The 27,929-nt window shown below is 56.2% G+C and overlaps 1 protein-coding gene across 9 annotated transcripts in view; it reads left to right on the top strand.

Annotated features, from left to right (window-relative positions):
- Positions 1–27,929, top strand: part of TACC2 (transforming acidic coiled-coil containing protein 2) — a 107,435-nt gene that overhangs the window by 68,488 nt on the left and 11,018 nt on the right. For 4 of the 9 annotated variants that reach the window (XM_081158302.1, XM_081158301.1, XM_081158300.1 and 1 more), the window contains 9 exons: positions 7,851–7,993; positions 11,620–12,925; positions 17,340–17,400; positions 18,513–18,714; positions 21,133–21,194; positions 22,232–22,347; positions 23,521–23,692; positions 24,876–25,016; positions 25,859–25,948. In XM_081158302.1, the coding sequence (XP_081014428.1) occupies positions 7,851–7,993; positions 11,620–12,925; positions 17,340–17,400; positions 18,513–18,714; positions 21,133–21,194; positions 22,232–22,347; positions 23,521–23,692; positions 24,876–25,016; positions 25,859–25,948 (2,293 nt within the window). The remainder of the gene's footprint in view (positions 1–7,850; positions 7,994–11,619; positions 12,926–17,339; positions 17,401–18,512; positions 18,715–21,132; positions 21,195–22,231; positions 22,348–23,520; positions 23,693–24,875; positions 25,017–25,858; positions 25,949–27,929) is intronic. The other 5 variants (XM_081158303.1, XM_081158307.1, XM_081158305.1 and 2 more) reach the window with 3 other exon arrangements.

Genomic DNA, 27,929 nt, shown 5'->3' with positions numbered 1-27,929 from the left:
AGAGGCTCCAGCGACTGATCTTGTTCCACTCGCCTCCTGGGGTTTCTCAGAGGTGGGGTGGCACATCTGTGAAGACTGAGAAGACCTAAGTTCCAGACAGCAGCGAAAGTGGGGACACTCTGGGCCGGAAAACTGCCAGTATTTAAGTAACTGAGAGGCCAGAAGTGGCCGCCGGGGCTCCTGGCAGGAATCTGTCTTTGTGCCTCATTGGATCTCTTTCGAAGCTTCTTTCTGGAGGTGACCCCTGGCTGAGTCATTTGGCTTGAATGGCAGCGGTCCCAGTGTGGTCTGTGGACAGCGGCCCTGTGCCTGAGGCAGAGTCCACTCCGGACATTATCATTGGACAACATTAGTGGGATTTTCCCCCTAAAGCTGAATACGCTGCACAGCTGTCTGTGGACCGGGAGGGGGCTGAGACCCAGAGGACCCTCCAGGGGCCGTATTAGTTCAAGTTGCTGTTACACAAAGTCCGGAGCTTCAATGTGGCTTAAACGGCAGACATTTATTTCTCGTAGTTCTGGAGGCCGGGAGACCCTAGATCAGTGTGTCAGGGGTTGGTGTCTGGGGAGGGCCACCGCCTGGCTTACGGATGACCCTTTTCTTACATCTGCACAAGTCAGAGAAGGGGGAGGGGAGGGAGAGCAAACTCTCCGGGGTCTCTTCTTGTTAGGGCACTAATCCCATCATAGGGGCTCCACCCTCATGGTCTAATTACTCGGGGGTTAGAGTTTCAATAGGCAGATTTCAGGGGACACAAGCATTGAGTTCGTAGCAGGTGCTTTTCCTTGGCTTTCATTCCTAGATATGTCAGCACGACCCCCGTGGCCAGGTGCCCGTGGGTGGGGGTTCCCAGCCCTGCACCCCCTTCTCTGTGGGACTTACCTGCAGGTTTTCTATAAAATCTGATGGCAAGAACATTCCGAGGCCCTCAAGGCGGCTGTCATTGGCCCAAGGAATCCCGCCATCGCTCTCTGCTGGGCGCTGAGATGGGGCACCTGCTGATTGTGGGGCAGGCAGCTAGGACAGGGTGCTGATTGAGTGACTGGACAAGTGGGACATCCAGGTCGTTGGATTCTGGGCCAGTCTCCCCCCATGGACCCTTCTGCCCCCATCCCCATGTTTCTTTGTCTAGGGCCTATTTCTGTGGCTATCGTTCTGGTTGCCTAGGAACCACTTTAGCTTGAAATATGATGGGCTGTTCTTGACAGATGGATTGCCTGAGCTGGGGCAGTGTACCGGGCAGGGTAAGCAAAAACCGTGGAACAATTCCGTCCTGTCCCCCTCAGATTAACAATGAGGACTTGGGCACTGTAAACAGTTGTTCCGGGAAAACCGATTGTTCGTGGACTGGTGCTCCTGTTTTGGGCCGGACGGAGTCTGGGGACGACGGCAGGGCCACAAAGAACCCAGTCAGCCAGAACTGCTCAGACACATCCACCCGTGTTGGAAGCAGTAGCTGGATGACACTGGTCCTGTTTATATTTACACGTTCACGTTGGCAGCTGTTTCTGGAGAGCGGCGTGTGATTTGCATCCCCAAACCTGGCAGCAGCCGGATGCTGCTGAGCGCAGAGCTCTGCCTCTCAGCCTTGCTGAGTCGGCTCAGGTGTTTTCCATTACAGACACCGTCCCCATCCATCCTGTGAAGCAGGCACTTCTGCGCCCATTTTATAGATGGAAACTGAGGCCTCTGGGTGGCTTAAATCAAGAGGTCAGCAGACTTTTCTGTAAAGGGCTTGGCAGGAAATATTTTAGACTCTGGAGGCCGTGTAGTCTTGGTCACAACAATTTAACTGCTGTCAGAGGGCGAAAGCAGCCACAGACGTTAGTAAACCGACGTTCCCGGAAAACTTTATTCACAGAAACGGGAGGTGGGCTGTCGTCTGCTGAGCCCTGGTCCTACAGCTGGCTGGTGCGGACCCGTGTCCCTTCCCTCATGACCTCATGGCTGTTTGTCTGTACACAGGTCCTCAGTCTTCGCCCTGGGCCACCTTCTTTGTCTGTCTGTCCTGTTCCTCTGAGACCTCTCACCTGTGCTCGTGGACTTTACGCTGTTGTGTACCATGCACAGCATCCCCGCCAGTACCCATCCCTTTCGCCCGAGCGGTGTGCTTAACTCAGCTGCTCACTTCCTCTCCTTGGGTTTCTAATGGGAGCTCGGGCTTCACGCGTCCAGAATAGAACCAGCGGCCTCCCTCCTCTCAAAAACAAAACCACATACGTACAAATCAAGTCAGTTCCCACCTCAGCACACGGCGCTTCATCCAGCCAGCTGCTCCGATCAGAAACCTGGTCGTCAAGTCTCCTCCTTTTCCCTCGCCTCCCTTCTTCCCAAAATCATGCTCCTTCCCCATATCTGCTTCCGCTGCTGCGAGTGTAAAATCCATCCCCTAGGGCCCCACCCGCCCCTTGCGTGCTCTTGGCCGCACTGGCCGCTTGTCCGCGCTTTGAATGGGCATCGGGCGGCCTAAACACCTTGTGAGTGCCGGAGCCTGAATCTCACAGCTGGACCCGCCGGGGCCTCAGGCAGCGCAGAGGGTGTTGTTTCCTTACATCCCACAAGCACTCAGCCTTTCCCTCGGGTCCTTCCTCAGAGTGAGTCAGGTCGTTGTTTTATCTTGCTTGAACTTCCAATTTGCTAAAAAGTTTATTTTTAGACGGACTGTGCCATTAGGTAAGCTAAAAATCAAGAAATAGCTTAGACTGCAGATTCTCTCTCTCCTGAGGAGACGTAATGGACAGTCCATTTGAAGAAAAAAGTGACCCGCGTGGGTCCTCGGTCCAGGCCTCCCCTGAGTCAGAGGCCGGGGGAGGCGCCCAACCTGTTGTGGCCGCCCGCCCCAGGGGACCGTGCAGTCTGCAGCTCTCCCTGCAGGCTCCGGCTTCCCTGGGGTCAGACCTGGAGCTCTCTGGGACTTCAGAGGCAGTCAGCCCCACTTTTGCTTAGTTACCCAGGGTCCCTTCCTGTTTCTTGCAGTCACAGTGTGCACCTGGCTGTCACCTGGTCCTTAGCACCTCGATCGGTGTGTCTTTCACCTTCACCTCCCTGCCTCTCTCACTGGGTCGCAGCCTGACCTAGCGGCGGCCAGTGGCCCCGTGGCCATGGTCCCTCTGCGCCCTGCTGACGTTTCCCCGTAGCCACCAGGTGACAGCTTCTGAATCTGAAAGTGGGACCTGCCTCGTAAACCTGACAGATGCGAGGAACCTTGTGACAGTGTGACATCATCTGCTTGGATTGTCCCTAGGGTGTCGGCCTGGAAAATTCTAGCAGCCCAGCCTGCCAGGGCTAGCGTGATGTTTATGGAAGACGGCGCCTGACCCAGGGCTTCGCAGTCGCCTGACGGTCCAGGGAGGCGCTCGGCCTTTGGTGGTGTTGAGTTCACGCTCTCTCTTCGCCTCAATACTGAGGAGCAATATTGCAGAGGAAAGTCCTTGTCTTTGTGCAGGACAGGCAAGAGAAAGCGAGACCCTTTGCAGTGAGCCCGGAAAATTTACCTGTCTGATCAGTTTTTGATTTAGGCAGGAGGTGCGTGTCTGTGTGTGTGCATGTCTGCGTGTCTGTGCGTGTGCATGTCTGCGTGTCTGTGTGTGTGTGTCTGTACATGTGCGCGCAGTTTTTGATTTAGGCAGGAGGTGCGTGTCTGTGTGTGCGTGTCTGTGTGTGTGTGCGTGTCTGTGCATGTGCGTGTCTGCGTGTGTGTCTGTGCGTGTGCATGTCTGCGTGTCTCTGTGTGTGTCTGCATGTGCGTGCATGTCTGCGTGTGTGTGCACGTGTGTGCGTGTGTGCGCGTGTCTGCATGTGTCTGCATGTGTGTGCATTGTGTGTGCGTGTCTGTGCATGTGTATGTGCATGTCTGTGCGTGTGGGTGGGGGCAGCAAGGACAGGTTTGTTTGACGGGGCTTTCTGAGGTGCACTGTTTTGATGAATAGAATTCAGTGCACAGCAGTTTCAAAAATATCTGCTCCCTCGCAAACCCATCGAACCCTTTCTCACGTGAGCTGGAGGGACACACGCGACAGTGTGATTCTCTGAGAGCTCAGCTCCCTTTCTGGACAGTCTCCTTCTCTCTCCAGGGACAGCGGGTGGTCTTGGGCCTGACGCAGGGCTCTGGGTCAGCACCCTCACCTTTCCCTTGGCTGCATCCTGGGGGAGGGAGGCGGAAGGAGGCCTCCATTCTGATTGGCAGCTCGCTTGCTCTTCTCGCTCGGGCGGTACCCTCCCCCTGGAGGAGCTCGGAGGGTGGGGCTTATGTCATGGGAAGCCCCCCCCCAAGAGGGTCTGCGCTGTGTCTTCCCTCTTGGTGGGTGGTCTCGAGACCCTCCATCCCCAGACCACTCTCGCGCTGGGAGCTGCCAACTGCAGTTCTGAGGAGTGGATGTAGAAATAGATACACATGTGAAAATATCCCCACCCTTTTTAAAAATAGGTGTGTTTTTATTTTAGAGAGATAGGAAGGGAGAGGGAGGGAGAGAGAGAGAAACATTGATGAGAAACGTTGATCGGCTGCCTCCTGCACACCCCCTACTGGGGATCGAACCCATAACCTGGGCATGTACCCTGACTGGGAATCGAACCGTGACCTCCTGGTGCAGGGGACACCGCTCAACCACTGAGCCATGCCGGCCAGGCGGGCAGGATATGTTTGAAGCTCATAGAGAAGTGGACAAATAGGCCTAACCCAGTGTCAGCACATAATAGCTACTATAATGCTTGTCAGCTGGGAATTGAAGTCATTCAATTCGTGTCTGGCCATTAAGAGCAGTCTCTTTACACTGTATTTATATACAGGTATCCCCCAAAAAAGTATGCACACTTCCACAGCTGAGAGCTCAATTTTGAAAATGAAATGTATTTTAATAAACACTGCCTTTATAGTTATCCAAAGTGTGTGTATACATTTTTTGGGACACCCTATATATATTTACACATCTATCTCATTGTATTTGTATATTTACTTACACAGAGAACGTAGTGTATGCATATGGTGGTAAATATATTTTCTTATAATTCAGAAACATCTTAGCAGGCTGCAGTGGCACGTTTCTCTGTCTGATGCATCTTCATGGCAAATTAATTTCCTTTCATTTTGAAAGCGTGTGAAGCCGTAACAGAATAATTTCTGGTACCTTAGTTTTCCGTCGTAGAAAAACAATCGGGCAGCTGCTGGAAACTGCCTTTATACTTCGGGACTGTGAAATGCTGCCTTATTTTTATGTACCGGCTCTTTGTGGGTGGACTGCAGAAATCCCTGCTCCTGGAAATGTTTCTGAGCCCCCTGGGAAACTGGGGAGGGAAAACGGAGCTAATTAAAAAAGCTGCCACCCGCCTCCTCTCATTAACTTGCCCTCCGCTCCTGGGAGAGGGTGTGGAAATACGAAAACGCGGGCAGTGTCGGAGGCGAATGCCGCCCTAGGGGTCCACGGTGGCCCCTCGTGTTTGGATGCAGAATAAATAGTTCATAGCAAAGAGGCAACGAGCCACAGGGGCGCTGGTGTGCCCGCTCCCGCCTCCCCTCTGCCTCCCACGCAGGGCGGGGCGAATGGTGGTCCCTTCGAGCAGGTGCGTGGCCGGGCAGCTGCAGCCGGGGACCTCATTGGAATTCAGCAGCTTGAACCCCAGAGCATCCGGCCCTCCCTGCCGCTTGGTCTGCTGCTGGGAAAGAGCAGGGCCCCTTTGTGTTCGAAAGCCACGCGTCGCCAGGGCCCGGGGATGCAGGGGCACGGGAGTCTCCCTCGGACCTCTGCTGGACGCCGGAGAAGCTCACGGCATCCTCACAGCGGACTTCTCGTGACATCTTGAGGAGGTTTAGATCCTGGAGATCCCAGCTGGGGAATTCAGAGGGCAGTTTGGGGAGCAGAGATGGCTGTGTCCTTCTGGAGGCTGTGGCCCCCCGTGGAGTGGGCCCGGTGCGTGTGGATGGCGGTGACCAGCAGTGGGGACTCCCGGCTGCTGGTCCTTCAAGAAAGCCCTGGAAGGAGGCAAGTTACTCTGTGCACTTTGTCAGCGTTTCCCCTGATGATTGCAGTGCTCCCCAGGGGCCAGGGCGACACCCAGGGCCCACCGGGCAGGTTCGGACGCTTGATCTCTTAGATGCTCGGTTCTGTAACTTTCTCATGGTTTTCATACCTGTAAGTGGACTCTGCAAACCTTGGGCACCTGGATCTGTGGTTGTCGAGTGTGGATTTAAATTCTGCCTGAGACGGAAGCTGAGCCCTTTCATGTTCATGTCCGTCTGTAAGAAGCCAATGTGGCCCCTGTGGGGTTTACATGAATCAGGTCTTTGCTTGTGAAATTGGATAGTTCGCAGGCTTTGGCTCTTGGGACCCCATCAGAAGCAGCTGTGATGTTTCTCTTCATCTTTGGGGTCCCTGGAGGGGTTTGTGGCTAGTTGGAGGAGCCAGGGTCCTTGGAGGGGAGGGGTGGGGGGGCCTTTGGCATCGATAAAGTGTAAAAACAACACTGATGTAGAGTTTCTGAAGGCGACCTCACCAGATGGCCCCTTTTTTCAGGCCCGGCTGATGCGGAGATGGCTGGGCTGGTTCCTAGTCTCTGTGCAGCTGGCAGGTGGTCTTTAGAAGATGCTGACCTCGGCCCAGGTCACTGGCCCTTTGACCCTGCTAGGAGCTGGGCAGCCTGAGCAGTTCATGCCCAGGCTCACCTGACGTGTCACCCTGATTACCCATCTTCACCAGGATTGCCCTCCGGGCCACCTGTGCCAGCAGCAGTCCTAAGTGCCCGCCCTCTTGATAATTGCGTCCCTTGCTGCCAATGAGTAAATGGCATTTTGGTTTATTTAAAGTATCCTGAGAGGTGGGAATCAGCCAGGTGGTGCTTCTCGTGCTCTGGCGTCCTCAGAGCGAGGTGGGGCCAGGACCATGGACGCTGGGGCTCTTCGGCGAGTGAGGAGCTGCCTTTAGCCGGAGGACACTCGCCTGGCATGGCGATTGGGGAGGCATTCATCTGGCTTAAAATTGAGTCCCCGGCAGAGGGAGGGTGATGGAGAAGGGCGGCCTGCTCTAGGTTTTCTTGAGTCCAGGACAAGGCTTTAGTTTGGATTCGTGGCTTCCCCATGTCACCAGGCGGGGCGTCCTCTGGGTGGAATTTTGGTCCATTTTTCTAAGTGAAGGATTTTCTTGGAGAGCAGACTTTCCTGCAGAGCAGCGAGGGCCGTTCCACATGGTGGGGTCACTGCCTCGGGTCTCGGTGGGGCTCGTCCTCCAGCTGACTGGCTGCGGGCTCCATTTGTTCACTCGCTCGCTCACACGTTTATTCTCTGCCTCCTGGCTCAGTCTTGGCGATGCTGCGATTCCCAGCTGCCCTCCTGACCTTTCAGCTCAGTGGAGAAGAAAGATCATAAATGCGATGAGAGAGAATAAGTCCGTAGTAAACGAGGCTGAGAAGCACTGGGGGGGGGGGGGGGAGGGCTGAGTGACAGGGAGTCGGGGTCCTGGGGTGTTCTGGAGCCACAGCATCGAACGTGTTCCTGGGACCCCTCCTTATCAGTGTGGACCAACCCCAGGCAACACATGCCAACAGGGATCGAAAGATGCCACTGCGTTTGGATTTGCCACGAAGGCCAGAAATGTGTATTTCGAGTAGAGCTGAATTCAGAGAACGTTTCACTTGGGCACAAAGCAAATGATAGTGAGATTCGCGCCCTTGGGACTCATGCTGTGCAATGACGTTCCTCAGGCCTGTCCTCAAACAGTGTAGTTGGGCAGTGAGCCTAGTTCCCCCTGGGGGTCAGGAGGCCAAGTGCAGCTCAGCAGCTCTGGCCCCTGGCCCCTGGCCCCCGGGAGCAAGCGCAGCCCTGGCTCTGCCTAACCTGTGTCTCTTCCTCTCTCCATCAGGAGTTCTGACTCTGAAGAAGCATTTGAGACCCCAGAGTCGACGACCCCTGTCAAAGCCCCACCGGCCCCACCCCCGCCACCCCCGGAGGTCACTCCAGAGCCTGAGGTCAGCGTGCCAGTGCCACCTTCCCCGGAAAAAACAGGTAACCAAGGGCCAGTGCCCTCTGGGGAGACAAAGCGACTGCTGCTCCTGGGGCGGGGCTGGAGGAGGGCACCCACCCCCGGGGCTGTCGCTGGGGCCTCTCTCTGAGCTGTGTTTTTGGGAGTGAAGCTGAGGGAGAGCTGGTACAGCAGGTGGGTCTGTGTTTACTTTGCAGGTGTTTGGGGGAGGCTTCTGGGAAGACCGCTCCTTTAGCCCTGGATGCCTCCACCTGCACCCAGATTGGGTCTGAGTGGGGCAGGTGGGTCTTGGGCGTTTTTGGCGCCACCTTGGGGTCCACTCTCTGGCCCTTTGCTCCCGTGAGAACACTGGTCTGGGCGGCCCATAGAATCTGCAGTTTTATTAGAGGACACGGCCCCATGGACGTGGGGAAGGAAGATGTTTAGTAAACAGGCGAGAAGAGAAAGGGATAGGTCTCCGCATCCACGCAGGGATGGCCCGTTTATTTCTCATTAGCCTCGAGTTACCTGGTTTCCTACCCCTTTCCCACATTCTTTCTCCCCTCGTGTGGCTTAAAATACAGGCGTTTCTAAAGTAGCTTTGAGATGGGTGGTCTCGAGGGGATGGGACGGATCTCATTTCCCGGCCGCCACCTGCCCGCCTGGCTGGTGCTCTCTGCCCTTGCCCTGCAGGTGCCCAGCAGGGACGGGCCCGCCTCTGGCCTGGAAGGAGATGGGACTGTGAGAAATGGCCCCGCAGGCGGGTCAGGGCCCGGGCGGTACCATCCTTAGACCCGGCCAGCCTGGGCCCCGCACCGTAGAGGGCCCCCCTTCCTCAGGACACAGCCCCCACTGTGGGAGGAGTCTGGGGGCTGCACCCCTTCCGGACATGCTGTGATACCCAGGAGCGGCCCCGTCCTGGGCCCACCCAGCCCCCTTCTCCTGGCCCATCCCCCCAGGGCTGACTGTGCCCATGTTTGCACCCCTCAGCCAAGGAATAACCAAGGGTGGGGCTGGGCCCTACGGCCTCCACACACCTGTGCTCGAGGCCGCCCCAGGTGAGGGATGGAGCTTGGGCGGGAGAAGGAACGGGCTGAGGGCGGGGCCTGCGCTTGTGATCCCGCCCTGTTGGGGAGCCAGGGGGGTCTGTAAAATAAAATAACATTTTGACTTTAATGTTGGTTCTGGAAAGAAATGGGTACAATTCTTTTTTCCTGCCCTGGGTCCAAGCAGGCTGTTGTTGCAGAAAGGGTGGAGACGCCTGGGCTTGTTGCTGGGGAAGGAGGGCGAGGACCGTTGTCAGGGAGACAGGTGTCTGTGCTGGCGTCCGATGAGCGCAGTTGTCCCATCTCCCCCTTTAGACAGCCCGTTAGCAGGGCGTCTGACCCTGCATGGCCAGTCGCGGCTGAGCTCGGAGGGCGCAGTTATTGGAATTATTTGATTCTTCTGGGAAAGAAACCAGGAGGGCAGCTTACATTTCCCAGAGCATTTTATATACTAAAGTGTATAAAACATTAATTTTCTTTTTTTTTTCTTTTTAAATATATCTTTATTGATTTCAGAGAGAGGAAAGGAGAGGGAGAGAGAGAGATAGAAACGTCAGTGATGAGAGAGTCACTGATCGGCTGCAGCCCGCAACCCGGGCATGTGCCCTGACCGGGAATCGAACCCTGATCGCCTGGATCCTAGGTTGACGCTTAACCACTGAGCCACGCCCGGCCGGGCACATTCATTTTCTATGATATTATTTAAAAACTCACCCTTAAGTGTAGTGGACAGAGAATGACAGATGGTAACCGCCAGGTTAAATGTGTGATTGAGAATAAACTGTCCTCTTTGGCAGGTGTCGCAGTGCAGGGGTGCTTTAGAAAAGAATTAGAATTAGAAGAAAAAGGGAAACGGCGGTGTGTTGTGGCGTGTGGTCCATCCCCAAGCGCCGGGGCACGTGCAGAGGGAGGCCACTGCCGTGAGCGCGAGTGGCCGCTGGGGTCTCCAGCCGCGCACCCTGGCCGCCTCCCGGGATGCTCGGCCCCTCTGCTCCGTCCTCCGGCCCGTCCTCGCTCCCTCCGCCTCGCTTCCTTTTCGACAAAGCAAAACAATGCCCATTCTTAGAAAGAAACACTCGCAGGACACCCGCCTCTTTCTTGGATGGCAGTTTCCGAAAGAGTAAGCGTTACCGAGGCCCCCCGGAAGGGGTGGGAGCCCTTAATCCCTCGGAACTTTTTACTGGAACTTTAATTACACCGGTTGGAGTCTGACCACGGACCTGACGCTTCTCCTTGGGAAACTGCAGCGAGGCGAGATGTCTGCAGGTTATTTGGCGAGAACGCTTCGGCCGGGACTGTGTCTGCTAAAGCCCCCGGCTCGGGCTGTACGAAGATCCGTGTGATGTGCAGAAAAGTCCGCTGGTCCTTCTGTGGGCAGCGTGGGGCGTCGCCCGGGCGTGAGGAGTGGCGTCTGCTTGCCAGGGGCTGGAGGAGGCAGCGTCCTGAGAACCTGGGGAAGAAAGGGCCAGGGAGGAGAGGCTGCTGTTCGGTCTCCTCCGCAGAGTGCCCAGGACGTTGCCAAAGGGACCAAAACACCACGTGAAACAATAGGCGAGACCTTTGGCGCTGAATAAAGACCCGACTTTTCCTCCTGGAAACTTACATTTTACAGAACCAATCACCTTATCTTGGGTCTTGCCGGCACGTTTGTGCTTCACCGGACAAGGACGGGAGTCGCTGGGCTCACCTTGCATCTCTCCGCCCTGGTCGGGGCCGGGCCAGGGTGCAGCTCATCCCAGCCGTTTTCTTTTCTTATCTGTGAAATGAAGAGGCCAACCGGCGAGTCCCCTGAGGTCCTCCCCCTCGGACGTCCATGGTCCCGGGGATGGAGCACTTCGCCGCCGCACAGCCCCCGTGTAGTTAGAGCCCAGCCTGGGCACCGAGGGATGTAATTAAATGTCCCACAATTAAATAATAGCTCCCATTTAGCACCCGCCGCATGCTGGGTCTGTCCTAGGTCTCTCCTGCTGCATCTCCCGCTCGGATAAAGGGATAAACATCACGAATTACAGTAGTTACTGTTGATGCACTTGGGTGAACGCTGTGCGCCCTGCATAGGAGACCAGTTACCTTTGATACATGCCCCCGGTGCCCCCTGGTTCATGCCTTTACCTGGTTTCCCATCTTTGTTTAAACGTCTCCCCCTTGGAGGGCTCTGCCCAGCGACCTTATTTTGACATTGCGGGGCCCCTCCCCGGCTTCGTTGTCTCCACGGCGCGTGTCTGAGGGTCCATGTGTTTTCCTGGCTTATTTGTTCCTTGACTGTCTTCTCCCTGAAGAACATGACTCCCCAGAGCACAAGGATTTTGTTGGTTTTGTTCATTGTTGGGTCCCCGGCACCCAGAACGGTGCCTGGTCCCAGTCAGGCGCTTGGTAAATGTTTCTGACGACAGAATGATCTGGGCTGTTCTGTAAACGGCCCTGTCGCTCCTGCTTACAGAGGAGGGGCCTGCGGGTAAGCCTGTCCCGGCCGGGAGCTGATATGGGTGAGGGCGGGACTGATGCCCGCGGGATGGGCCGGGTTGGCCGGGGGCTCTGCTGAGAGGGTGATAGTCTGGCACGAGATGAGAAATGCTCCCAAGTGTCCTGTGTCCTTACGTGACTGCCTTGTCTGGTGTCCTCAGGATGCGGCGCTGAGACGGTCCCGGTCCCCGATGGCCCGCGCTGCACGTCGGCGGAAGGCAGTCCTTTCCGGCCCCCCGCCCACCCCTTCTCCACCGTCTTCGACGAAGACAAGCCGATAGCCAGCAGTGGGACCTACAACCTGGACTTTGACAACATCGAGCTGGTCGATCATTTCCAGACCTCGGAGCCCCGCCCCCCAGACTCTAAGAATCAGGAATGCAAAGCAAGCACGCGGAGGAAGTCCACGGACTCCGTCCCCCCCTCCAAGTCCACGCTGTCCCGCTCTCTCAGCCTGCAGGCCAGCGACTTTGACGGTGCTTCCTGCTCAGGCAACACCGAGGCCCCGGCGCCGGAGGCCAACAGCACAGGCCCGGGCAGCGATTCCAGCACCCTTAAGAGAACTAAGAAACCGAGGCCTCCTTCCTTAAAGAAGAAACCGGCCGCGAAGAAACCCTCGGAGACACCCCCAGTGAGAGAGACCCAGCAAGAGCCAGCTGAGGAGAGTCCCGTCCCCAGTGAGGAGAGTCACGCACCCGAGACAAAGACAGAACCGGCCCCGCCGGAAGGTTCTGGACCCGCCCTCACCGAGGAGGCACCCCTGGAACCTGCCGCTGTGCCCAAGGCCGCCTGCCCTCTGGACTCGGAGGGCGCAGAAGGGGCTGTCCCCCCAGCTCCCGGAGGCGGCAGAGTGCAGAACTCGCCCCCCGTCGGAAGGAAAACGGTGCCTCCTGCCTCGGCCCCGGAGGCAGAGGAGGTGACCCCGGCAGACGGCCTGGGGCAGGAGGGCTCCCCCGCCAAAGGGCTCCCGGTGAGGCTGGAGTTTGACTATTCCGAGGACAAGGGTAGTTGGGACAGCCAGCAGGAAAACCCCCCTCCTACCAAAAAGACAGGCAAAAAGCCAGTTGCCAAAATGCCCCTAAGGAGGCCAAAGATGAAAAAAGCCCCCGAGAAACTGGACAGCACTCCTGCCTCGCCCACCAGGTCCCCCGCGGACCCCAGTGACATCCCGATTGCCAAAGGTACCTACACCTTTGATATTGACAAGTGGGATGACCCCAATTTTGACCCCTTTTCTTCCACCTCAAAAATGCAGGAGTCTCCCACCCTGCCCCAGCCGTCGTATGGCTCTGACCCGGGCGCCTGTGGCGAGTCCGTCGGCCCCTGTAAGGCCTCCTCTAAGACCCCCAGCTCACCCTCTAAATCCCCAGCCTCCTTCGAGATCCCGGCCAGTGCCACGGAGGCCAACGGAGTAGACGGAGACGGGCTGAGCAAACCCGCCAAGAAAAAGAAGACTCCGCTGAAGACGTAAGTCCAGGGGGCCCGGCGGGGCCGGGCGGCGGCTGGACGCTTGGTCACCTGCCTGGGTAAACTGGAGCCGCCCGCACCCCCCCCACGTCGGCCATGGTGGCGCCACGTTTGGGGCGGGACACCACCGTGGCATTTCCCGACCCACGTGTCCCTTTGGGTCTCGAGTCCTTGACCTTTTGCCTTAGTGAGTCTGTGGTCTGCTGAGCCCTGACCTCCGACCCCAGGGGAGTGCTGGGGAGCCCGCAGAAAGGGAACAGTCCAGCAGAGACCTGCTCAGCCTCCCTGTGGTCTTTCCCATTTAGCCTGTGAATTATATTTTTTTGGAGCTCCTCCTAGCAGCTTGGGAGATAGGCTGTTTAAAATGTTGTTTAAATGTATAGTATTTATTTCTGCCCATTAATGAGATGAGTCCAGGAGGCAAATGCAGTTGGCTCCGGGCAGCCTGGGCGTCTCCCTGTCCCCCAGCCAGCCCGTGAGAAATACCCGCTGGTCTCCATTCCTCTCTGTAGCATCTTTTGCAGATGAGTCCACAGGCCCTATAGACCCAGAAGAGGTCAGTGGGGCCTGAAAGGGAAAAGCCATCCCCTCAGTCCCGGAGGCCGTTAATAACTGGGCCATTGTTCACAAACACTCCCCAGGTAGATTACCTTACGTCCCTGCCTCCAGAACTCGTCCCGGGCCCCAGCCCTAACTCGGGTGGCTGCAGGTCCATTCTCAGGACTTTGGTCCAAGCGTGGTGTGGCTTGGTAGCAGGGGCCTTTCTCCTTGCTCTCGTGTGAAGCATTGTCAATAATTTAACAAGGCTGCAGAGACCAGCAGAACAGCCCACAGCTGCTGGCCCTGTGAATCCCGCTGAGCCTGCCTGGCGCTAACCGATCGAGGCGGGTGCCCTGTTTACCTCCATCCTGGGCTCTCTCGAGCGAGCATCTCACATTTGAGAAGAGCCCGGGGCTTCCTGAACAGAGGTTCCCTAAGCGGGCTTTGGCCTTGGGTGACCCTGCAGCTGTCTGGTGGGAGGTGGGAGGCACTCCTGGCCAAAAATGTGGACTTTTCTTAGATCAGTTACCCAAACAGTCTTCTGTGAGAGGCTCCATAGATCTGTGTTAGAAGCTTTATTTTAAGCCTCAAGCGAGAGAAGTTGGAAATGCTCAGACTGCAAAGTCATGTTCTGTCATCTTGAACTAGAGCCAGCTTGTGGGCACCGCCTTCTGCTTGGGCTCCTCAGGCCCCCCCGCCCCCCCATAGCTGGCCTGGCTACCCTGTTCTAGCCTCAGAGCCGCCAGAGGTCTGGGAAGCCAGCCCACCTTGCACTCTCACCTCTGGGGCAGATGGCTTGGGATCCTACGCTGGGACAAGGCTCTTTTGAATTGAATTTAATTTTTTTCATTAATCGTAACCCGAGGATATTTTTTCCATTGGATTTTTTTTTTTTTTTAGAGAGAGTGGAAGGGAAGGGGAGAGACAGAGAGAGAGGAACGTCCGTGTAAGAGAGAAACATTGACAGGTTGCCTCCCACACATGCCCCGACCGGGGATGGAGCCCGCACCTGAGGTACGTGCCCTTGATCGGGAATCGAACCCGAGACCCTTCAGTGCTCGGGCCGACGCTCTAACCACGGAGCCACACCGGCCAGCGCTGGGGACGAGGCTCGTAGGCACCGGGGCTTTATGGGATCCCTGGAACCATCACAGGAGGCATCTCCCAGGAGGCCCTCTCCAGAAAGTGTCCACGCTCCCCGGCGGACCGTAGCGGGCGGCTGCTGTGTCCTGACCGGTTAATAACCAGCCAGCTGCAGATCTATCTTTTTGTCAGTTCCTTCTGTCTGTCTCTCTCTCTCTTTGTCTTCTTGTCTCAGGATGGTTGAAGATGTGATGTCTGTGTGTTCTCTGTTGTAAGTAAATTTAACGGAACCCGCCTCCTTCGCTGAATGTGCTTTGTCCTGCCTTGTCTTCGCCACCAAGCCCTTTTCCATTCCACGCCGCGGCTGCTCCCTGCACATCCCTGGGGCGGGCTGGGGATGGCGGGCGCGGGCTTCCCGGGGGCAGGGGTCATTTTCTGTCTCATAGTGATTCGCGTCGGTGAAGCTGCTTGGCTGTGAAAACATGATCATCCAGCGTCTGCTTGCTTGTCGGGAATGGAACTTTCCCCCTTGCACATCGGATAAGACATGTTCATCTGAAACCCATGCTTTTTTTTTTTTAAACTCTCATTTCTTTCATTTTAAGTCGATCTAGGCCAGGGGTGGGAACCTCTTTTCTGCCCAGGGCTATTTGGATACTTGTAACATCCTTCGAGGGCGATACAAAATGACCGGCTTAAAAATTAGCCTGCTCTATGTGGTCAAACATTTAATTAACTCATCAAATGGGCCAGACAGAATCATTTCACAGGCCTTATACGGCCTGCGGGCCGGACGTTCCCCACCCCTGATCTAGGCGGGCGATCGCTTTCAAAGTACCTTGGCTTCATGGGAGCATGGCCATCCTGCCCGGCCACGGGTGGCAAGTGACAGCTGTGGCTTGTTCTCGCTGACACGTGAAGCAGAAACGCTCGGGCTGTTTCCAAATTGAGACCCGTGGAAGCCCCTGAAGTCGGGGTTGGCTCTGAGCGGGGCTCACGGCTGTGAGAACCATCGCCCAACAGCTCGGGGCCTGCGTCCTCAGTCACCCAGGACCAGGCTGGGCATCGGCGTGCCACCTGTGGGGTGTGGTCCTGCTGGGCATCGGGGAAACAGAGCAGACCACCCCTGTGTCTCTGCTGCTTTGCCTCCCGGCCAGGAGGGGTCTGTGGGCAGCTCCCAGGGGCCCAAGGACAAGCACCCTCTCTGCCACCCTGTTCTCCAGGGGAAGCTGGCCTGGTCCCAGGCGTCCCACAGCCCCGGCAGAGGGTTGAGTCTCTCAGGTTCTCTTCTGCCCAAGGGAGTTTAGTATTTGAGAGCCATTAAGCTACTTAAAAAACACACAGCCGATATATTTATATGCATGGATAAATATATGCTTCGAGCTACGATTGCACTGTTCGTATGGCAGATGCCGCAAGTGCTGTAAATAACCGTTCGTAGTATTTTTCGTGAGTGAGTGCCATGGCTGGAGCGTTTATTTGAGAGAACACAGGAAGGAACTTGGTCACCAAGTTGCCCGACCACCAGTTGACGTGTGGAGCAGGGGAGGGGGAGGGATCTGAGGATAAGGGGCTCCCCCGCCCCAGACCCTTGTTTTGCTGGGGGCAGGACGTGACCATGAGACCAGGGGGTGGGGGCCAGTCTGCAGGTGGAGAAGCCTCCATTCTGACCACGGAAATGGTCCCTGACCTCCCAGTGGACTTAGTGGAACCATCTAGGCTGCAAGTCCCTTCCTCTGGCCCCTTCGGGAGTCTTTGTCTGATGTTTCCTTGGCCTCACACCCTCGCTGCCTCCAGTTATTTTTATGAAGGAGAAAGAAAGGAAAAAAAGACCAGAATCTTGTCTGTTCACTATGGTTAGGAAAAGTCATTTAAAAAAAATCATTTATCCCTGAAAAGAGTTCCAGGGATTGATGGTCAACGGTGTGAATGTGCTTAACGCTACTGAACTGTACAGTTAAAAATACTTAAGATGGTAAATGTTATGTTCTGTGTATTTTTTACCAAAGTTTAAAAGAATGATCCCACCTCCAGCCCTGCCTGTAGTCAGACACCCCCCCCAGGGCACTTCCTGGGAGTAGGCAGGAGTCTGCCGGGTCTCCCCGAGCACCCGGACCTTCTCCCCGTCTCTTCAGCCCCAGCGTCGTCCATTAAGTGACGTGTCGACCTCTCGGCTGTGAATCTGATCCTGTCCGTTGGTGTCAGGAACCTGTATCCCTCCCTCCACAGTCGTGGGTTCAGACATTCCTAGATGAATCCCAGGATATGTTATTAATCTGCTCACTCAAAATTTGCTTTTTAAAATATATATATTATTGATTTTAGAGAGAGGAAGGGAGAGGGAGAGAGAGAAACATCCATGAGAGATAAACATCCATCAAGCAATTGCCTCCTCCAGGCCCCCTACTGGGGATCGAGCCTGCAACCCGGGCATGTGCCCTGACCGGGAATCGAACCTGGGACCTCTTGGTTCCTGGGCCGACGCTGAGCCACACTGGCCAGGCCGAAATTTGCTTTGTAAAATAAGGGAAGTAAGCACATCGGGTTAAACTTGGCTTGATGTTCCGGGTCAGCCCTCCAACATGGCATCTCTGTAAAGATTCCCAGCTCTACGAACCTTTCCTCGGGGCAGCAGTGACACCTGTTACAGGCTCAGAAGGAGCCGGCGGGTGGGCGCGGCCGGCAGGGTGGCCTGGGCAGATGCGCAGCAGAGGCGGTGGCTTCGGTCTGCTCTGTGTGCTCTGGAATGTTCTGTGCCTGTTTGTGCTCACATTTCCCATTTTGTTTCCAGTGACACGTTTAGGGTGAAAAAGTCGCCAAAACGGTCTCCCCTCTCTGATCCACCCTCTCAGGTACGATGTTGCCTTGGTGTTTACGACTCTACTGCTCGCTGGGGGTTAAGGCGGGTGATTTTTATTCCCCACCGGTCAGCAGAGCTTCTGCTCACCCGGCCATGTTCCCAGCGCCCTCTCCTTGCCTCCTACGTGGAGCGTTTCTCAGTGTTCGCGAGACACCGTTCTGGTCCCTTCACTTTGAGGGGAGGTCAGGGTGTGTCCTGGGAGTAGAAAGATATTCAGGAGAATGTCGGTGGGACTTTTTAGAGGAACCTGTAGGAATCGTGCCGGTCCACTCGGACCAGTTAATTGCTGAAAATGTATATGAATAAATATGAGGTTGGGGAAGTCTGTTGAGATAAGTGAATATAAAGTGAGAAAAAAATGAACGTAAGAAGAGCACCGGACTTTGTAACCAGAGCGGGGAGATAAAGGAGCCCGTCTCTCCTCATGCGAGTCCCAGCCCCTGCCAGATGTGAACCATGTCTTCTCCGGGGTCACAGACCAAGGAAGGTTATCCTGTGGCGAGTGTCCAGGCCACTCGAGGTCCAAACACACTCCCACTCCCAGTCTGAGCCAGCGAAGCCCCAGCAGCCAACCCCGGGCAGGGCAGGAGCTGCGGGGAGAGGCCCTCGGTCCCAGCACAGGGGTCTCAGGTCCCAGTCCCATCCCAGCTCTGCTCTGACATCCCTGGGCCCCCGCCCTGCCCTGCCCGCCCCCTGTGGGGATGGAGACGAGCCCCCTTTCTCTGTCCCCAATGGCGGGTGAGGCTGTCAGGTGCTAGTGAGCGAGTGACATGTGGGCACAGCACCGTGGCCGCAGTGATAAAATCGCCGGAAGTAAAAACTTCCTGGTCTTTCTCGACATGAAAAAGCCAGAACATCTTAAGTAACCAAGACCCCAAATCCCAGTTCTTTTTAAACCCGTGGTCACCCCCTGAAACGAGCCACCAGAAAAGGAAATTCGTAGAGTACAGAACTGATGTCCTCGGGACCACTTTGAGCAGAGCCCAGGGACACGGGGCATTTCGACAGGGACCTGTCCTAGTGCGCGGGCCCTGGACGCCTGGGTGGGGGGTTTCGGACACAGAGGCGGGACCAGAGGAGAGACTGCTCCCCTTTTCCTCGCAGGAGCCCACTCCGGCGGCGACCCCCGAAGCGCCGCCGGTGATCTCCGCGGTGGTCCACGCGACCGACGAGGAGAAGCTGGCGGTCACCAACCAGAAGTGGACGTGCATGACTGTGGACCTGGAGGCAGACAAACAGGACTACCCGCAGCCCTCGGACCTGTCCACCTTCGTCAACGAGACCAAGTTCAGTTCACCCACAGAGGGTAAGCAGCTTGGCGGCCGGCCGGACCCCCACCCCGCCTTGGAGACCACTGCCCCCAGGGAACAGAAGGCCGGGAAAGGACCTTCTAAGCCGGGTAACTGCCGTGGCTGCAGCGCCCAGTGCACGCCGGGCTGAGGCTGCGTTTCAACTAGCCCGAGGCCCGAAACCGGCCGTGTGTGACCCAGGACCCCCTCAGGGCCCGCACGCTCCCCTCTAACTCCCCACCCTGAGCGCCCAGGCTTTGTTCCTCCTCGGCTGTGTCACATGTCGCCTGGCGGAGCATCACTCGAGGCAAAGGGTCAGTGTAGGTCAGCTTTCCCGAGCCTTCTTGGTGCCAGGACTGTGCATCGGCCGCACGGATGCCCCCCACGTGGCCACGCCTTCTACCCACACCCCAAACCAGAGGTCCCCCCGGGCTGGCCAGCCGAGGAGGGTCCTCCGAGCCGGCCCGGGCGCCTGCGTGCCTGACTCGTCTCCCTCTCGCTTCCGTGTGAGTTCACGTTCAGCCTCCTGCCTGATTCTTTGGCTTGAAAATTCATAGATCTTAAGTCAGCGCAAAGTGACTGGGTGAACCTTTTTTTTTTTAATTACTTTTTCCACTAACACTGATTTTCCTGAAAAAGTATATTGGCTCCCACAGTTCCTTTCTTTTTTTATAATGCTCACCCAAGGAAAGTTTTTTCCATTTTTTTTTTTTTTTTTTTTTAGTGTAAGGGAGGGATGGAGAGAGAGAGACAGTGACATGAGAGAAACACATCGATTGGCTGCCTCCCCCACATGTCCCAGCTGGGACCCGGGATCGAACCTGCAACCAAGGTACATGCCCTGGACCAGAAACAGAACCCGAGACCCTTCAGTCTGCAGGCCGATGCTCTAACCAAAGGGACACACTTTCTTTCTTGTTAGGAAAGCGGATGGGGGATCAACTAGAGCCTTTCACCCGGGGGTTAATCGTCTCCCGATTTGGTGGTGTCCTGGTCCCAGTCCTCCGCCCCCTACTGTGTGAGCCTGCGGGCCGGTCCTGGGCCCTCCTTCCAGCCCTGAGCCGTCGTGGTAGCTCCGAGTTTCCCTTTCCGAGATGTTGATTCTAACAAGTTTAAAAAACTGAGTAGACGTCTATATGAGGATGAACCAAACACGAAAACCTTACCTCTGCTTCTTAGCTGCTAACCAGGAGCCGGGGGGGTGCAGGTGAATTTAACTGTAACGCGGACGCCTCCTCGAGACTCTCCCGCGCTCAGGCCTCTCGGTGGTTGGCTTTGTGCCTGTGAGGTCTCCAGATGGTACCAGGGAGATGCCTGTCTTCTCCCTGCACTGCCTTTCTACAGATGAAAGGATGATCCAGTTAGGTGTCCTCACCTTGTTTGGCCCTGTGTTTTCTGCAGACTGGGGCCTTTTGGTTGGCGACCTGATTGGCCCTCTGGCTTAGGGCTTGGGAGGCTTAACAGTGACCACGTCACTCTGACCTGACCCCAGAGACTGGGGCGCAGGGCAGCTGACTCCACCTCTCTTCAGTCCTGGTTTTCCTCTGCACACACACCGGAGCCATGAGCCCCAATACTTTCCCCAGGGACACCCCTGTCAGCTGCCTGTGGCCTGTGCCGTTGGCCCCCTTCCCTGTGTCCCACGCTTGTCCGGCCCCCTCCCAGCTTCTCCCTGGACACCTCCTCTGCTCTGCCTGCCCGAGTGTGGCATGAGCACCCTGGGGTCCCTTAACACCATGCTGCTGCTGCGGGCGCCTCCCCTGCCTCCTGACCGGACTGCCTGTCTCCCGAAGGCAGGTGCCCCGTCTGATCGTTTTTGCAGCCTGAAGTCTCGTCAACTTGAAATAGGTCATCTCTCTACCAAATTGGACTGTAAAAGTCTCTGGACCTGAACACTTGATCTGGACCAGCCCTGCAGGCACCGGCAGGACTTGGGGAGATGGTCTAGGTGACTTGCAGAGCTTCTCTCACAAGCAGCACCGAAGGGACAGTATCTGTCTCCCCCCCTTGCTCCAGGGCCTGGCTGGAGCTGACTTCTCAGGGAGGGACGACCAGGGGGTCCAGGTCCAGAGTGTCACTGGGATGTGGGAACAGCCCACGTGTTGCATATGAGACTTTCGGAGAAAACCAGCACCCAAACGGTGTGCACCCTCTGATGGAAAACTGGGTGCTCAGTGCTCGGATCCGTCCCCATCAAACCTGTGTGGTCGTGACGTTTAATTCCCCAGGATGCTCTCAGGCTCCTACGTGGCAGGGGCCCTGTAGCCAGAGGTTGACCAGTTGTCTGAAATCAGCCGAGCCGAGTCTCCAGCTGCTTTGGGCGTCTCTGGCCTGAGGACCTCAGAAAGCTTAGACTCTCGCTCCCACCCAGCCCAGCCCAGCCCCTCCCGTGTTTTCCTCTGGCACTGACACCTCTCCTTTTGTTTGCTCTGCAGAGCTGGATTACAGACACTCCTATGAAATTGAATATATGGAGAAAATTGGCTGCTCCTTACCTGTAAGTCTTCCTCCCTCCCCCAGCCGGTCAGGGCACTTGCTTTCCCAGCCTGTCCTTTGTCGGGACAACACAGCAAAGCATCCGGGGAACTCGGATCTCAAATCAAGGCCCTGGGTGTCCACAGCGCCCTGGGTGCCCGGGAAGGGTGAGCCGGGCTCGGGTCTGAGGCGTGTACTCCATCCGCTTCAGGTGGCCTTTATTTTTTTAAATTCTTGCCCGAGGATAGTCTTTCCATTGCTTTTTTAGCGAGAGTGGAAGGGGGAGAGAGAGAGAAACATCGATGCAAGAGAGACCCATCGATTGGTCGCCTCCCACACGCGCCCCGACTGGGCCTGGGGATCGAACCTGCAGCCGAGGTACGTGCCCTTGACGGGAACCGAACCCGGGACCCTTCAGTCTACGGGCTGATGCTCTCTCCTTGAGCCAGACCAGCCAGTGACTTCCCCGGGCTGAGGGGGAACTAGTCAGGTTTCCTTTAAAAAGCGGGGGAGCGGTTTTGTTGTTTCTCGGGGGCACTGTTTTCTGTCGTCTTTAGACCAGCTGCCCCGTCACTGAAGAGTGTCGCCCCCACGCGTTGAGGGGTTACGACGGGCAGCTGTCTCCGTGGCTGCCTATCTGTGGCCTCGGAGCACCTGGCCCTGGGCGCTGGCGTCCAGCGGGGCCCTGAGCCCAGTGGCCGGCGCCGGGCACTCCCATCGCCGCCTTTCTCCGCGTTGCTGCTTCTCCGCGGCGGCTTTAAGCCAGCCGGTCTCGACAGGGCTGCGCAGTGTGCTGGGTCCTCATGCGCGTCCCCCGTTTGGCTGCGGGCAGCACCCCGAGTGGGCTCCTCTCTGCCCCTGCGTATCCCCAGTGGCCGGCACCGCTGCCCACCGGCGCTCGGGCCGACGATGCAGCTGGGCCCCCCCCCCCGTCCACCCCCCTCTGTCCTGACGGCGCCCGTCCGCTCCTCTGCTGGTGGCCTGAGAACAGGGAGGCTCCTCCCGGTGACGGTGCTCTCGTGTCTGCGGCCGGGCTGACGTGCGGCTTTGCTCCCACAGCCGGACGACGCCGCCCCGAAGAAGCAGGCCCTGTACCTGATGTTCGACACGTCTCAGGAGAGCCCGGTCAAGTCTCCCCCCGTCCGGATGTCGGAGTCCCCGACGCCGTGTTCCGGGTACGAGTTCCGCCACGAGAGGCTCACAGAGCAGGCCAGAGGGTTACGGGGCCCCCGCGCGGGTTGGCGCCCCCGTCCCGGCTCCGTTCGTTTGTGACTATTCAGGCGGCTGACGTTTCCGTCTCTCGGTGCCCACGCGGACGCGTGCGGGGGGTTCGTCACCGGCTGCCCTCAGGGCGGAGGCGAAAGCCCGTAACAGCTGCACGGGAGCCTCCCAGTCGCCCCAGTGCTCACACAGCTTTGTAATTTGTCCCCCGGGAAGGCAGCGTGCTCAGGACTCCTGTCCCGCGCCCGACCTCTCTGGCTGTGTTCCCTCGTGCAAGTCCCTTCACCCCCGGTGCTGTCCTTTCCTCGTGTGTCACGCGAGAGTGACAATGACACTGACCCTGTAGGGGTTTGAGGGAGATAAAACGGGGCTCTCGGTCTTGCAGGCGTCCCCAGCTGTGCCATGGGGGTGGGGTGCTGTCCTCCAAGCCTTCGGGAGGAGTGAACAGATGCCCCGAAGAAGCACTGTCACGGGCCGGCAGGCGTGGAGTGCCCGGCCAGCGTTTATTACGCCCGTCGGTGCGAATGTCAGCCTCCGTCAGGGCTGTGTGCTGAGCTGGGTGCTGCTGTATTGGGCAGGTGGGGGCCTCACCCTAAGACTGGGACCTTCCTGTCATCTCCTGCCTGCCCCTTCCAGTGGGCGGGAGTGAAAGCTCAGCTTTGACCTCAAAACTCGGGAACCTTCTGCGAGCGAAAGAAGGGTAATAATGGTGATGTCATTCCCGCAATGATGGTGCCAGGTGACAGGCCCTGTGTCAGGTGTTTTACCTGCAGGAGGCCCCTCCCTGGACCTTCACAGAGACATACACTGTCTCTGTCTTGCAGAACAGGAGACACGGGACCCAGTCACCTCCCCTGGGGTACACAGCCAGGCGACTGGCGGTCAGCCCACCTCCACAGCATGCCTCTTAGCCAGTGGATCTGTGCTTCCAACCCTCGCGTCAGCAGGCCCTGGCTTGGGGCTGAACCACCCTTTCCTGAGGCTGCCCAGCCTGCAGGCCCCGTGGCCGCCCTCTGGGAACACAGCCCTACAGGTCCAGGATCCCTCAGAATGTTGACTGAGGAGGGCGTCCAGGCCAATTTCAGTGGCATTTCCAATGAGACTAAAGGTGCCCTTTGCGTCCTCAGGTCAAGTTTTGAGGAGACCGAAGCCCTTGTGAATGCCGGGGCGAAGATCCTCCATCCGGTCGCAAGAGGGCTGGCCCCCAACCAAGAGCCACACTTGCAGATGCCAGAGAAATCCACCCAGAAAGAGCTGGAGGCCATGGCCTTGGGCGCCACCTCAGATGCGATTGAAATTGTAAGTGGGGTCAGAGGGGCCTGAGGTCACTGGGGCTGAGGTCACTGCCAACTGGGTCCCATCACCAAGGGGGCCAGGCCTTCAGAGCAACACTCACCTGGCACCTGGTGTAGGCCCCACCCATCGCCCCAACCACAGAAACCCGCCGAGGAGACCCCACCGGAAGTTGTGGAATCACCTACAGGCTTTATTTGCCTTCAGGGTTACTTACTTCCCACCTTTAGCCCCTTCGGGCTGGGCAGTTGCTTTGGGATTGTCATCCGTGGGTACCTGCTTCTCAGGGGACACTCTCCTTGGTGGGACAGTGGCTTTCCTGGTGGTGGGAAGTCCCTCCTGTCTATAGACCAGGACATAGCTCTTTCCTCAGGGCACATGGACCTGGGCTGAAGGCCTCACACACACACATACACACACACCCTGCCTCAACCCCTGTACACTTAAAATAGACCATCCTTCTAGGTGAATTTTATTTTTATTTCTTTTACCTCCCTCCTAGCAACCCCCAGAGGGGTTTAAGGCCATTGATTTAGTTTATTTTTTGTTCCATAATAGTAAACCATGTATCGCATGCATTGAATATTTACTGAGCACCTACTATGTGTCTTGCGGTTGGCTACTGGGAAAATAAGATCAAACAAAAAGAGAGTCTGGACGTGATTCAGACAATCTCGCAAAAATATCCTGACGCCTGGTTTGCCTTCTACAAAGCTGGCTTCTGATTGTGAAGTCTTTCTGATCCATCAGGAGACGCTTTCTCCTTTGAAATCATCTTTCTATGACCTTTGCCAAAACCTTATTTTCTTTGATATCTATCCTGGGAAGAATTTTCTTGATGAGTTATGTTATGTTTGGAAAACCCATCAAATGGCTTATCTCCCACCCACCGAGATATTCAAATAAATAATTTCCCTCCCACCGACTGGTTAGGGAATGAGGGTGGCTTGGGGGTGGGGAGGGTGCCTAAGGCTGCTTTTGGGGTGGGGACTGGGCCTGCCACTCTCGAGACTCCGATTGTCAGCACGTGGGACTCAGCCCAGAGGAACGGGACAGCGTCAGCCCCCGGCTGACACTCTCTTTAGCCTTAAGGCAGAAATGTCCCCAGATGGATGTGCGGTTCTTGCTTGGAATCGATGTCACTCTGCTCTGCTCTGTTTTTCCTCTGTCCCCCGCTGCCGGCCTGCAGACAGCTCCCGAGGGCTCCTTCGCCTCTGCCGATGCCCTGCTCAGCAGGCTGGCTCACCCGGCCTCCCTCTGTGGCGCACTTGACTACCTGGAACCCGACTTAGCAGAAAAGAACCCCCCAGTGTTTGCTCAGAAACTGCAGGTTTGTAGCCCACGTGTGACCTTTGGGGAGTTTGTCAAAACCTCAGTAGCGAATGAACCTCTGAACCCCAGACGCAGTGAGGAAAGGTTTAATAAAGAGTTGTGGAGAATGTTCCAAACAAAACATCTGCCCCTCAGGGACTGATGTATGTGGCGTCCTTTACCCAAGTCGCCCAAATGGTCAAGATTGTGCGATTGCGTAGGGAGCAGACCATTTGTACTGCAATTTAGAAACCGGGCCCGGTTGCTTTTCAGACGTTTTGAAAGCCCCCGGTGCAGCGCCTGTGATTCATTCACAGAACCACGGGTATTAGATCACCGTGGAACCCGGCTATTTATATGCACGAGGCTCTTAGACTCCCATCGAGATAACATCTGGACTCGGTCTTGCATCTGGAGCCGAGACAATGACCTCGTCTGTGCTTTAAATTTGACGACTTAATTTGATATCCTCTCGAACCCGGCCATTCAGAGCAAACCTAGAGAGACTGTTAACAGTCGTCTGGGAGATACAAATCCAGCTGAGGGAATTGTTAGCCGACTTTACATTAAACGAACAGAAGGAAAGAAACCAAAGAAACAGTGCAGTAGAATTTTTTATTTTGTTTTTTCATATTCTAATGCATAATATTCCTGATAGACATCCCAAAGGGCGATTTTAAAAAAAAAGGAAATTAAACACTTATTTCATGATCTGCTGAGGTGTTAACTGTGACAGAGATCTGAGCGTGTTTCCCCGAGTGCCTGTCGTGACACGTCCCCTGGCGCTTTCCTTCCTCCGTTGCGCGCACGTTTACACCCCGTGGGGTGCGCTCCCCTGGCTCACGCCCGCCCCTCTGGCAGGAGGAGCTAGAGTTTGCCGTCATGCGGATAGAAGCCCTGAAGCTGGCCAGGCAGATCGCCCTGGCTTCCCGCAGCCGCCAGGACGCCAAGGTACTGGTTTGCCGCTGCCTCTTGAGAGTGGTGTGTGGTCCCGACGCTTCTTTGCTAACCATCGGCCAGGCGGGCATTGCTGATGTTCCACAAAGTATAATTTTCCAGAAGGCTACAGCGTAACTCGTGTGGATCCACACTGAGCACTGTCTGAGGCCTGACTCGGTAGCGAGGGCGGAGCCGGCTGAGAGGAGGAAGTTGGGAGAAACAATGTATCAGGAGGGCTGGGCTGCAGTGGCGTCAGGTGTCAGGCGCTTGATACTAGCTAACCAGTCATCGCCTTGGAGGTGTTTCATTGTTTCTAAAATTTGCTTCTCTGCTGAACAAAAATAATTGGCAGCTTTTTTGTTTTCTACAAGTTCGTATCTGTGCTGAGACTGGACCCTAATCAATGGTAAAAATAATAAGCAAAACTGAGACCTTCCTGAGACGCCCGGTGACCCCTAGACCAGGGTCACAGGATCACAGAAAAGCAACCCTTTTCTGTAAAGGGCGGACAATAAATATTTCAGGCTGTAGGGGCCATCTGGTCTCTGTAAGTGCCGCTCAGTTCTGCCACCTTCTCTCAGAAGCAGCCACGGACAATAAATACATTGATGAATGGGTGTGGCCGTGTCCCAGTAAAACCCTTTGTACAAAGAAGGGCAGCCAGCCGTTGGCCCGCACTCTGCAGTTTGCCAAGCCCTGCTCTGGAGTGGTGCATGATACTGGCAGGACATGCAGGAATCTTTGCCTGGCTTCTAAGTTTGGCATATTTTTTTCTAACACTTCGAATGAGTTGCTGATGACACGTGAAAGGGTGTGTGGCCCTGTGAGGTGCAGCCCACCCTGAGCTGGGCAGCCCCATAAACCTTGTGTGTGAGACCAGGGTTGGACCCCAGAGTGCTCAGTGGCCCTGAACAACTGGGTGAGCCTCTCTGAGCCTCAGTTTCTCCACCTGTGAGATGAGGCTAACAACAGTGAGTTTGCAGATTGCTGTGAGGACTGCAGAGGACATGTGGAGAGAGCACTGTGCCCGCACACAGTAGGTGTGTAGTAAATGAATGTTGCTGTTAGCTAACCTTCACTGTGCTTCTGCTACCTTGTGAGACGCCCATAGCATCTCCTCGGTAGGCGGGTCCAGGCCCCATGTTACAGATGGGGAGATGGGGCCACGGAACCAGCCAAGGCCTGACTGGCTCATTGGCCTGGTGGGACCTAGAGCTTGAATCTCCAGGTGGAGCCCTGGCACATCCGGCTCCAGTAACAGCTCCCCTGGCAGAGGAGCCAGTGGGCCAGGGGTTTTTCCTGCCCCTCATCCTTGGCACAGGATCAGGAGTTCATCTGCTGCTCCTGCCCTGAGCCCCCACACGTGGTTTCCCTGGATCTAGGGTAAGGGGGCACAGAGACGCCTCAGTGAATGAAGGTGGTCACACAAGGGGTCCCAGACTGGGCACGTTGGGATGTAGGGCAGAGGCAAGAATATAAATATAGATTGCTGATGTTCTTTTTCTTACTGGCAACCCATAAACTTGGTTGGTTTCCATGACAATGCAATCTTTAGAAAGCAGTAAGGATTTTTTCCCCATTAGGTTTATTTCCTGATATCCTCGGGTAGCGGCTTACAGGCAGGATGAATGTTTCAAGTCTGCCCACTGCAAATATGGTATATTCTTATCCCAAAGTTTGAGGCAGAGTTGGGATGTTCTAATAAGTAGTTCAGATTGAGCGACAAATGTTCAGGGTGCCTGGTATCCCCCTCCTTCCTCTGAGACCACATCAGAGATGGCGGCCGACAAACCTTAGCCAGCAGCTGACTTCCATCCATCAGAGCCTGTTCTCAGACTGTGTTATCATGTGAATGTCGTGCTTGTGGGTGGGCGGGGCAGCCCAGCTGCCTCCTGTTTCAGAGGCACACGCCGAGAGACGCAGCCACGGGTGGGATGTCTGGAGGGGAAGGAACGTTTTTTCTGCCGTAGTAACTGGTACCGCTTTTGTAGGA

The sequence above is a fragment of the Miniopterus schreibersii genome (genome assembly GCF_964146895.1).
Source record: "Miniopterus schreibersii genome assembly, chromosome: 14".
Lineage (NCBI taxonomy): Eukaryota > Metazoa > Chordata > Mammalia > Chiroptera > Miniopteridae > Miniopterus > Miniopterus schreibersii.
Note: the sequence above shows the minus strand (reverse complement) of the source record. Positions and strands in the feature narration are given on the sequence as shown.